This window comes from Larimichthys crocea, chromosome II, assembly GCF_000972845.2.
Source record: "Larimichthys crocea isolate SSNF chromosome II, L_crocea_2.0, whole genome shotgun sequence".
NCBI classification, from domain to species: Eukaryota; Metazoa; Chordata; class Actinopteri; family Sciaenidae; genus Larimichthys; species Larimichthys crocea.
In genome coordinates this window covers 6,604,749-6,616,548 of record NC_040012.1, presented here as the reverse complement: position 1 = coordinate 6,616,548, position 11,800 = coordinate 6,604,749, and the positions used below count along the sequence as shown (strand labels likewise).

At 41.4% G+C, this 11,800-nt stretch overlaps 2 protein-coding genes across 2 annotated transcripts; both read left to right on the top strand.

The window, feature by feature from the left end:
- The first annotated feature begins 2,181 nt into the window (after positions 1–2,181).
- Positions 2,182–7,079, top strand: pnhd (pinhead). Its single transcript, XM_010746459.3, has 7 exons — positions 2,182–2,510; positions 3,114–3,209; positions 3,349–3,491; positions 3,796–4,072; positions 4,773–4,954; positions 5,842–5,900; positions 6,735–7,079. The coding sequence occupies exons 1-7, from the start codon at positions 2,459–2,461 to the stop codon at positions 6,883–6,885; spliced, it is 960 nt and encodes a 319-aa protein (XP_010744761.3). The 5' UTR covers positions 2,182–2,458; the 3' UTR covers positions 6,886–7,079.
- Positions 7,080–8,403: 1,324 nt separating this feature from the next.
- Positions 8,404–10,911, top strand: admp (anti-dorsalizing morphogenic protein). The gene is made up of 5 exons (XM_019263486.2): positions 8,404–8,866; positions 8,957–9,093; positions 9,192–9,314; positions 9,427–9,616; positions 10,008–10,911. Exons 1-5 carry the CDS (start codon positions 8,572–8,574, stop codon positions 10,430–10,432), a joined length of 1,170 nt encoding a protein of 389 aa, XP_019119031.1. The 5' UTR covers positions 8,404–8,571; the 3' UTR covers positions 10,433–10,911.
- The last annotated feature ends 889 nt before the right edge of the window (positions 10,912–11,800 follow it).

Sequence of the window (11,800 nt, the reverse complement as noted above, 5' to 3'; positions counted from 1 at the left end):
GTGGACAAAGTGGATAGCTTCAAGCACCTTTGTGTGCACAGCTTAGAGAGGCTCTGTGGTGAAAAAGGCAAGACAGAGACTGTTTCACCTCAAACGCTTGAGGAAATTCCAGGTATCCCTTCAAATACTGAGGAATTTCTACTCCTGAACCCGTGAGAGAGTCTGGAACAGAAACACCACCCTAACCCTAACCCTACAAAGAGTGTTTCTTTTGGGCTGAAAGTACAATGGGTGGGGCTGTACCCTGTTAACATAAGCCAAACACCCAAATCAAGACTGTTCCAGATACACCATACCAGCACCGAGAGGCTCAGGAAGACCTGAATTAAACTGAGACTACACAGTGACCCAGATATTGACCGTGACACCACACAGACAAAAGACCAGACTGTCTGCACAGACAAACCCAGTGACCGTCTGTGCCCCATCTCCCCCACCAACCTCTGCTACCCAGACTGGACACAAGGGACTGTCCAACGGTCATTAAGCTGCATGTGAAATTATGTTGAGAGTGACTCACCCTAATCCAATCACCACCTCGGTGAACATCTTAGCACGTGCAGTGAATTAAGGTTGGGAATCCATTGCAGAAAGATTTACAGGGGAGGGAGGAGAGGCTGCATTCAAACAGGTGTGCTTGAAAGGCAGAAGAGAAGATACAGAAACTACAATGTTAACCCGCTAGGTTCTGAAAACGTGACCCAGTGCCTATCACTGACTACCAAATGTATGATTGGAGACAGAAAATCACTGTGCAATGTAGCCTAAAAAAGATGAGAACAGATCCAAAGTTAAAAATATGATATTCTGGTAGCTAGGACAGTAATGGTTTGAGATTTATAAGCAAAATCAATGTGTAGACAGTATGTGACACACATTTCATACAGGAAACACCCATAATTATCATTAAAACTGGACAGGACATTCACTTTTCAGTTCTTGAGTTTCAAAATAAGTTTATTCTCAACCTTGGAAACTGCAGTTGGTAAAATCATCTCACCACAATGTCCACGAGGGAAATTTTGCTCAGTTGTCAGCGAATTGTTTACAACTTTTAAACCAGCATGGACGAGAAGTCCTTAAAGTGTTCAGAGGTTTGAAGATCTACAACTCTAGACAACTGAATGAACTTTATCCTCTGAGGAAGATCGTGTAACATGGACTTTGCGGTGAGATTATTCTGCAACAACACAGCGTTTAATTTTATTTGAGTCGCTGTCAAAACTAATTGTGTGAATCTCAAACTTGGCAACCTCTGTTCCCTGATGATATTAGCGAAATTAAAAGTAATTTCACATTTTACAGTTATAGATACTATGAAGAACATCACAGTTTTGTGGATCCTCCCCTTTTAAGAACCTGAAACCCAGTCTGAAAACCAACTCTGGTCCTCCTTTTTTAGTTTTATAGTTTTTTTTGACAATGATCTACATAATTAAATCAAAGTAATTAACAAGCAATCTGTTAATCCCAGGATTATGATAGAATTTCAATAAGATTTGCTGTAACTTCGTGAAAGTACTCAACAATTGAAACTTAGGCAGAGGTGTCACCTTAATCAAGGTGTCTGAGTGCCGATGGCTCTCTGAACGATGATCCGTTGATCCCGGTGAAAATGAGGGGATCATATCAACACTTCAAAGAAGAACTAACACCTGATATAAATGGAAAATCAGTAAAAATGGCAACATTCTAGTTCAACTTTTTTCATGTGATTAAAATAGGACTTCTTAGATGTAATTATTCAGAGTATTTATGTTGCTCCTTGTTATATTCGGTGTCTTTTTCCAGCATCCTGTGTTGTGTTCTTGACTAAGTTTCCATTTCACCTCAGAAATGTTAAATCAGAAATGATATACATACACACACACATAGAGTATGTTATTCTGATTCCTATTTTAGTCCCTTTCCTCTGAAGAGAAGCTGAGATTTGAAGGGCAGCTCTGAGGAGTCTGACCATTTGGCGTCATGTTGAATAAACACAAAGGTGCTGGAGTTTTCTGAAGGGGAGGCTCAGGCCCCCACGCTGATCCTGTTTATGTGTTTGGGCCAGGTTTTGTTTTAAGTCAGAGGTGCTAAACACCTTCCCCCTGAGATAAAAGATGATTAATGCCTTTGAATGAGCGACACTTTAATGGCTCAAGGCTACTTAAGCACTTCATTAGGTTGAGCTCGGGCCTGTCGACACACTCGATCCACTGGGTCCCTCGCAGCAGAACAGAAAAGCTGTAGAGATTTCCTTTGAAGTGGCCCCAGCTTGTAAGAACACCATCCCACAAAGCATTCGGCATGGAAATTTGATTAGCTCTCACTTTATTTTGGCTCCACACCACTTTGAGACCTTGTCTTCAGCTCACATTTGGGGCTGAAGCTTGATCCCATATAAATATCAGAGGCATCAGCGAGCAGAGGGACACTCACGATCTGGCAGCTAAAGGAGACGATTCGGACTTAAGCCATGGATGTACCCCGACCATTCCTTCTCCTCCTGTGCGCCCTCCACCTGACCTGTAAGTACTGTTTGCTCTTTTCTATTACTACTCATGCTGAACAAGCAGCTAGTCACTCACTGGAATGACACAAATCTGCTCAAATATACTCGCTTATCCTTTGTGATATGACTGGAAACATGAGGTGTAGAAGAGTAGGATGCTGGGAACTGTTTTTAAACCGGATCAGGTCTGTTCACTCTCCTTTTAACTGAATATTGACATTTCTCATGCAAGTACAAAGTGAATATTTCCAGAGGTGATGTAAATATTCTTGGAAAACGTTTGTTATATACCTTCCTGAGCCTAAATAACTGCTAATTAATACTTTTTTTGAGCAAATGACCTTGAAGAAAATAGATTCCTGCACTGTTGCGTCCCGTTTTTAACTCGTCGGACGTGAATCTGCTGAGCTTGGAAAATTAATTGTTCTTAAAGAAATATATCAAATGTGATAAATTAGGTGAGAGTTTTATCATCAATACTACACTGTATTTGATTGAACCATGCCTGTTAATTGTTTGTTTTAACCACATTTCCCAGCACTGATCAGCAATATGGAGATAAAGTCTTAGTCAGGCTTTCTCGTGTGTACTGACTGATGTTTGTTGTTGTGTTTTCTAGTGACCGGCGTGCTGAGCAAACACATAGACCACAGAAACCTGTTCACACAGAGAGTGTGCTGCAAAAGACAGAGCCACTTTGTCTACATTGGACAAGGTAAAGCACCACATTACACCCAAGGTTCATGGTGACCACCTTAAATGCTTAAATTCCTGTGACCCGTCAAACAGTTTGAGAGATTCAAAGGGTTAAAATAATTCCCTGTATCTGTCTTGTGTGTCTCTCTCCACATCAGACATCTCTGGGAGTCCTGTCAGTGTTGATGTGGGCATGTGCAGGTCGCACTGTGGGGGAGCCTCCAGCAGGCCATCACACGAAGCAGGACAGCAGGAATATTCCAAACATTCCTCAATGCTGGAATTTCTCAGGAGCAAAAAAGTAAGTGAGGGTTCATTACGTGGCCACAGGGGGGCGCTGTGATTTAGTAATGGTCCGTCAAGGTTTATTTATTTATTTATTTATTTATTTATTTATTTATTTATACTGAAACTTCACTAGGCCAGTATTTGATAATTAACTTACAACTGAAACATCACAAAGCACATATTATTTCTGTATCAGGGGCATTATTTATGGCATAAACTGAGCAATAAAAAGTATAAACTACATGCGTAAAAACGCACACAGGCATGTTTGGACATGTTTTACCAAACAATCATTTCTCTCGCTTGTACAAAATAAGATGAGGACTCGCGGATCTGCAGCTCCAGAGAGCTCGGAGCCCCAGAACCAGCTGCCCTCCTGCGGTGTGAACCAGCTATGCGAGCCGACCGGGATGCGCGTTGACCGGGTGCTTTTGTTCGAGGGCCCCCGAGAGGTGGAGGTCATCGAGGAGTGCCACTGCGAGATCAAGCTGACCCAGTGCATCCGTGTGCCAGCACTGAGGACTTATTACTCTGAGACACCGTATGAGACAGTCATCGACGTGGGAGGATGCTCCAATTCGAAGGGCTCACCAGGTGTGTATCCATCAGGTGAACAAGAGAGAACAGGGCAGGAAGACAAATCACACTAAAGACTGGTTTGGTTTATCCACATCCTTAGAGTCCACTCACCCATCAAATCATTTTTATCAGCCAGTAAGTATTTAGCACTGAACATCAACAAGTGAGGTCAGCTGGTCAAGTAGTAATAATATTATAGCCTGTTTATCACAAAAAGAGTTTATAAATGAATAAATAAACACATAAAAAGGTCAGACAGTTTCAGCAAAGTAGAACATTTTAATTTAATTTAAAAAGTTTGACTGGGAAATTAAATAATTTCACACACATCTAGATTTTAGGCCCCAATAAAATTAAATAATTGATCAATAATCTATTTTATGTATGTGTATATCAACCCTGATTAAAAAAAAGTGTCACTGTGTTACCACCATTCACTACTGACAAAGCTAAAGCCTTACAGTCTCAAGATTTCAGCTAAATGTACACGTACATCTGTTCCATCTGGTGATTTTAACCCCATTTAAAGTCTTTTCTAAACATTACTGATATTTAACAGCATTAGAAAACAACACGACTTATGAAGCTGTTGTCTCCTGTTGATTAAAAGACCCGTCAGTCGGTTTGAGAGTGATCCCTAATCCCGTTTGTTGACATCCGGATCACAGATTATAATCAAGCTCTAACTTTTTTTCCCTTTATCGTTCATTCACAGAGGGATTCTCCTGCGTCCCGACAAAGTTTGACTCAGCCTTGGTGGAAACCCCCAACAAAGCGGACCTCATCCCGACCGTGGTGACCTGTGAGCTGAAGGAAAGCTGCTACCGGGTCCCATATGTGGAGTATTACTATGAAATAATCCACCATGCAGATGGAGTCAAAGAGGAGAGGCTTAAAGTAGGTGGAAACACTAACTTAAGACCGAAATGTGGGCTCTTCTTTCTCTCTCACACCAAATGTCTCTTTCTTTTCCCAGCTCTCATAAAACACTCGCCTTGTTCATGCACAACAAAAATGTGAACTTTATGTTTGGATCTGAAAATAAGCTTCATTTCTTCTTAGCATGGCAAACTTAACGCTGGAAGAGTGATTCATTTGTGATGCCTACTTCACACTCTCTTTTGTGATCAAGTTGAGAGGAAATGAGGGGGTCTAGCTGGGTGCCAGACAGTAATGAAGTATCTTTATTCAGCAGACGCATGTGTGGAAGACAGCACTTAATCAAGCTAATCCACTGGCCAGTGGCTGGCACCGCACATCCTGATGTGAAGGCCGTGTTGCATGCTTATTCCTGCAACAACCTGCAGCAATACACATGGTAGACTGCCAGATTTTAGTGTCACGGCTGATATTTATTCAAGAAAATGCAATTTAAACCTGATTTTCTTTTGAAAATGAGGATTTAGACTCATTATTCTTTATATCATTCACAATGATCCCACTTTGAAGTACTTAAATACAAAATACATCCACCTTCCTCTCAGTACCAAAGATCAAAATAATTACTGGTTTTAATAAGACTTTATGTGATAAATAACTTTAAAAAATGTTTTTAAAGAAAGGTTTAAGCTGAATTCTTACAGACAGTTGGACACATCTGCTGTGTCTCAGTACCAAAGGTGCGAGCGCATCGCAAACACAAATGGCCCCCACAGGTGTCGAATCAAAGCAGTCAACATGCTAAACAGCAGCTGGTCTTTCCCCCCCCCAAACTCTACTGGGTCAATATTTGTGAGCAGCTGTGAGCTGATTGCCGTTCTCTCTGTGTTGCTAATTTTTCACAGGAAATAGATGTGGGCAGATGTTTGGGAGGCTGCACCACAGGAAACCGATGCCTTCTCAGGTAAGTATGAACACAGCTGCTGCTACACACACACACACACACATATATGCCTCCTCTGCCTCTCTCATAACAATTACCTGTGAGCTCTGACACTTTCTGAACTCAGCATGTTGGCCATCTTAGTTTAATTCTCACACCAAATGTCCTTCTTGTGCCTTGGGATCGCTGCAGACTTCTGTGTAATTGCAGTTTATATTAAATAAAGATAATAATAATAATGTACCTCCTTCATCATATTGTTGGACTTTATGACTACAGGGAGGACAAACAAATACAAAAGCTTTTTTAAATGTAATTAGCCCCATGTCTGACAGTAAATACATCAATATTCTGTATCAACCTGTTCAAGCACTTCACTGAAGCTTTGTGGTGTTTACAGTGAAGTAAAACCCAAGAACTCCCATGTTTTTATGTTTTTAGGTGCAAAAATTGGAAGAAGAAGTTGTATCATTTTATAATATTTTATTTTTGACATATTTCCCCTAAATTCAGCCTGACATTTTTGGAAACTTTATGCACTCAAGTAGAATTCAAGAGAGTGTCTTTAAAAATACAAATACTAGATGCATTGCAAACTTATATCAGCATCATAATACCTTTATTTAAAAAAAGAGTACACAGGAATTATCCTCGTTGAAACAGTTCCTGTATGTTACTGGACAGACACACATCACATGAAACAAGCATAAAACAACCTCTAAAGTTGGTTGTCACAGTGTCGTTGACACAATTTAGCTTTTCAGTTGATATTTTTGACACACAACATATTAATATCCATCGACATAAAAGTGTTTGTTTGATTGATTTTAATGTTCTTTCATTTTTCTGTTGCAGGAGTCCTTCTGATCCAGAAATCTGCCACTTATGGTCTGAAAAACAGTCCCGCTCCTGCGTCCCTCAGGGCTACGAGAGCCACAGCTTTCTTAACCAGCATGGACAGATACGCACCGTCCTCTCCATCACTTCCTGCCTTTGCCAGAGCTGAACACCCACCCCCCAACAGAAAGTTACCTCTGAGCCCCTCTCAAGAGTTGAAATGTTTTCATTCACAGTAGCTGCAGCCTATCGATGATGACCCCACCAGATACTGTAACAGTTGTTTTAAGAATTTGCTACCCTAGAGTATTATTGTATTATATGTAATATATGTAAAAATGATAATTTTGTAAATAAATCTAATACAACAAACTGTGAAATCTTGTCACTGGACTACTGTGCACAAAGCACAACAGATGTTTCTGCAAAATAAACCACATTGGAAAAGGGATCCCAGGTACATGACTTCAAATAAACTTTAAATGACACTTCAATTCAGAGATCAGTAAGATCTGGAATAAATGTCTCTGTATCAGGTTGACTGCTAACGTTTCAAAGAACCAGAAAGAAGCTTTGAAGCACTGCAGAGGTGAGACATGAAAGGAGAAACCAATTTCGCAAATGCCCCTTTGAAAAAACACACACGTGCAGTTAATAGCTTCTTATTTTGATATGAACGTGTGAAACAAACACTTTTATGTTTTTTTTCTTCTGTCGTCCGAGAAGAGGTTTTTATGGCTCGCTTTCAAGGTGTCATGTAGAAAGAAAAAAAACTCTGATCTCATAAATGTTTATTACAGTTGGAGGGGAGGAACGGTGTCAATCCGTCTTTTACTCGTGCGTAATTGTGCGTAAAGATCAAAGTCACCAAATGGCAGCGTGAGCCATTTCCAAGGAAATAATTGGGCTGGATTTAAGACACGAATGAAAAATATACAAGTTTAAAGAAGAAAAGCTTCGGTTTGGTTTTGTGCTGAGGGTTAGTAGTGATTAATTATATAATGTATAGATATTTCTGTATGCAAAGTGATGAAACCTCAGTGAACAACCATTACTAGTATAAATAAACCCAATTCTTATCCTTAGACTTGTGCCAAACTGTTAGAAAATATGGAAAGAAATGTGTATTTGTGCCACTGTCATATTCTCAGCAGCACATCAGCTGGTGTCATTGCAGGAGATCAGTCCAGCTGGAGGTCCTTTCAAAATAAAACTGCAAATTTGGTGATTATCCAGCCAACCAACTGGATAAGCAGTTATGTAAATCTGGCCGACGTGTAGCCAGCGACACCCGTCTCTTTATCGAAGTAATTGGTTTCCACCTAAGACACAGTGCCCCATTATTCTAAATTAATGGATTCATTTAGGCGCAGTTAGCCTCCCATGGTGAGTGCACTTCCTCGCCACATCAGCTCCGAGTTTGTTCTCTTCTTATTCTTTACATTCCTGCGTTATAAAATGATCCATCTGGTGATAAATTTATATTCCACAACAATGTAACCACTCCAAGTTTTTTTTTTCAAAGGCTGAATTTAGTTTATTTGAGCCTTTATTGCCAGACGTGGAGACAATGGGCTTGAATCAAATCTACACTCGGGTTCACACCTTGTTAACACCGCCATTAGTCTCCCTTTACATTCGCTGATTGGTGATTTACATTTGCGACCAAATAGCATCTTTACTGCTGTTTACCAAAGGCTTTGAGGGCCACTGAAGAGTGAACGGGGGCATTTGATATAAAAAGTGGAGCCTCCAGGACCCTGCAGTCACTCCAACTCCAAGCTGCTGGCCGGTTGTGTGGATCGAGGACACCGTTGCGTCAGGAATCTACCCCAACATTTTTTTTGGTTTGGAGATGTTGATGTTTGTGATCAGCCTCGCCACTTTAGTGTGCACGGCCTCTGCACGGCCTTCACTCAGCTACCTGGAGAATCACTTCACCGCCGAGAACGAGTCAGAGGAAGTCCGCTCAGCTGCAATCAAAAGACTTTTGGAAGTATTTGGGATGGAGGACCCTCCTGCTATCCATGGACACAAGCAGCCGCCTCAGTACATGCTCGATCTGTACAACACGGTTGCTGATGTGGACGGTGTGACCAAGGATCCGTATCTTCTGGAGGGGAATACCGTGCGCAGTTTCTTTGACAAATGTAAGATCAGATTTGCCTCTGGCTGCTGTTGACTGATTGAAATATAGTCATGTTTGTTCTGGCCTCTAATGATAATGATTTCCATTGCAGTGCGCAGTGAACAGGTGGAGTACAGGTTCAATTTGTCCACGGTTGCCAGAACTGAGAAGATCCTCACTGCAGAGCTTCATCTTTTCAAGCTGCGACCTCAGGCAACCATGACATTCCACAGACATCATTTCTGTCAGGTATGCACCATTAAAATACAAGTAACTGAACAACTGAATGAAATGCATTGAACCCCCCCTGGACATTAGTGTAATCCTCAATCTCCTGTGTCATTCAGGTTAGTGTTTATCAGCTGCTGGACACCAGCAGGAACAACAACACACAAGACAAGAAGCTGCTGTCTTCCCGACTCATCCCAGTCCACTCTACTGGTTGGGAGGTGTTCACCATTACACAAGCAGTAAGTGTCTACATCTCTTTAAGGCCTGCAGTAACCTCTGTAGTTCAACTCTGAACATAACCGACTGAAAGTTCTGGGTTTTAACTGACTGATTTTTTTTTGTTTTTTGAAGGTCCGCTCCTGGATGATAGATGAAGGCAGTAATCTGGGGCTCCACGTGGTGGTTCGGACCCTGGGAGGAAGCCAGATGGATATGAAAATGATTCGCTTTGCTTCAGGACGCAACCACCACCAGAGCAAACAGCCCATGTTGGTGCTCTTCACCGATGACGGCCGGCGCTCTGCTACTCTTGAAAGCACAGGTGAGCTTTAATGTCACTGACTGATCAGATTACACCCAGCGATAGTAAAAAATACACAGTTCAGGTACTTTTGTGGTTTTAGTCCTGATAAGCAGGGGTGTAGATAAGAACCAAAGGGCCTAGGGACCACCCAAGGCCCCCAAACCCCAATTATTTTACCAAATTCATTGGTTAGTAGACACATTTCTTAAGGAAGATTTGACATTCAATGCTTATTACAGCTAAAACAACATTTGTTATGAAAAAATCTTCAATCAAACCTTTTTTCAGAATAAGAGCAATGTGGGAACGAAAGTATTTAAACAAATTAGACATGTTATGACCCACAACTTAGAACACGCTGTATACTTTTCTGAGCTTTCTAACAAAACTCTTTGTCTTCCTCCACCAGATCCAAATGATACCGCAGCCACTTCCAGCCTGCCCCAGGCCCCCATGTCAGGTCCGTCCTCCCGCAGCGCCCGCTCTCTGGACTTCACCGAGGAGGAAGGCGTTTCTTTGCCCTGCCAGCGCCAACCCCTGTATGTGGACTTTGAGGAGATTGGCTGGTCGGGCTGGATCGTGTCTCCCCGGGGCTACAACGCTTACCACTGCAAAGGCTCCTGTCCCTTCCCTCTGGGTCAGAACATGAGGCCAACCAACCACGCCACCGTCCAGTCCATCATCAACGCCCTGAAGCTGATCAAAGGCATCGAGATGCCATGCTGTGTGCCCGACAAGCTCTTCTCCATCAACTTGCTCTATTTTGATGACGATGAGAATGTGGTGCTCAAACAGTATAACGACATGGTGGCTGGAAGCTGTGGCTGCCAGTGACATCAGCTAGTCACTGTTGTGTTGGGCTGCACAGATATTTAATACGTAAATCAGGGTTTCTGTACTTAGATAGTCAGCTGCCCTTTAAAACTCAATTAACGAATAATGTGCAGTCCCATATGTGGCATTGTAATATATGTAAATATCCCAAAATTATAATATATGGCAGTGATGGAAGTGATATCCTGTGAAAGATGTAAATGTGTATATTTTATGTTTTCTGTTGTGAAATATTGCAGTCAGAATAAATGCTGTAAACAAAAGATTGTGGAATGAATTTATTTGCAAGTTATGTTTCACTCATTGTCGCTGATGTTACTGTGACTTTATGAGAGAACAACAAAATATTTAGCAATCATGAATGGTCAATATTTGGACAAAATTGACCTTCCGTTAATTTGTAATCCCAGATTTACAGGAATTAACCAGCATTGTTCGCCCAATCTCGGTATTTACACATCAGAAATGGCCAAATTGGAAGAATGTTTGCAATCTGATCACATCCAGAAAGGCATCCCCAGTCTGCACTGCCTCCTCTTCACCATCAGAGGACGCTGAGGTGTTCCTGGCTGGATGAGAAAAACAAGGAAGATGCCAGCACACACACACACACACACACACACACACACACACACACACACACACACACACACACACACACACAGCTATGACGTTGGTCATTGCGTAATAGCAAAGAGTTAAGGAACTCCATTTTCCCCAAAGGCCTTCCTGTCCACAGCTGACATGCCTGACAACATATGAATGTATCTCAATGCTCACAAAAACATGCATGATGTATAAACTCCACACACACACACACACAGCTATGACGTTGGTCATTGCGTAATAGCAAAGAGTTAAGGAACTCCATTTTCCCCAAAGGCCTTCCTGTCCACAGCTGACATGCCTGCAACATATGAATGTATCTCAATGCTCACAAAAACATGCATGATGTATAAACTCTCTTATTCTGACTGAAGATAAAGAATATTATGAGTTAGTACTGACGTTAGAACTCATCTTAAAGACATTTGTAATTATGGACAAGTCTCTCTTGAAAGAGAAAATGTATCTGAAGAGATTCACTGGGTAGATCAAAACGATACAACCATTAAACTCTGAGTTATTTTACAAAGAGGATGAAGTTATACTGACAATCAGAGTTCACTTTGACATTGGCGCCCATGGTGACAAGAACAAAAACATTTCTCCTGAGAAAACCTTTAATATTTGTCTTATTTTGTGGATGGAGAATCTAAACTAGAGGGATCTGTAGACATCTGTAATGTGCAATGTGCTCACCTCAGATAGACCGTTAGAGTTGGGTGCCATCTCATTCATACTCTGCCCCTACAAAATCAATATAGA

Bases quoted from the DNA above. Each gene is read 5' to 3' on its own strand.
- pnhd (XM_010746459.3), top strand. From the start codon at position 2,459: ATGGATGTACCCCGACCATTCCTTCTCCTCCTGTGCGCCCTCCACCTG. The intron at 3,492-3,795 runs GTAAGTGAGGGT...GTACAAAATAAG, and splicing joins AATTTCTCAGGAGCAAAAAA to ATGAGGACTCGCGGATCTGC. The intron at 5,901-6,734 runs GTAAGTATGAAC...TTTCTGTTGCAG, and splicing joins GGAAACCGATGCCTTCTCAG to GAGTCCTTCTGATCCAGAAA.
- admp (XM_019263486.2), top strand. From the start codon at position 8,572: ATGTTGATGTTTGTGATCAGCCTCGCCACTTTAGTGTGCACGGCCTCT. The intron at 8,867-8,956 runs GTAAGATCAGAT...TTTCCATTGCAG, and splicing joins GCGCAGTTTCTTTGACAAAT to TGCGCAGTGAACAGGTGGAG. The intron at 9,617-10,007 runs GTGAGCTTTAAT...TTCCTCCACCAG, and splicing joins TGCTACTCTTGAAAGCACAG to ATCCAAATGATACCGCAGCC.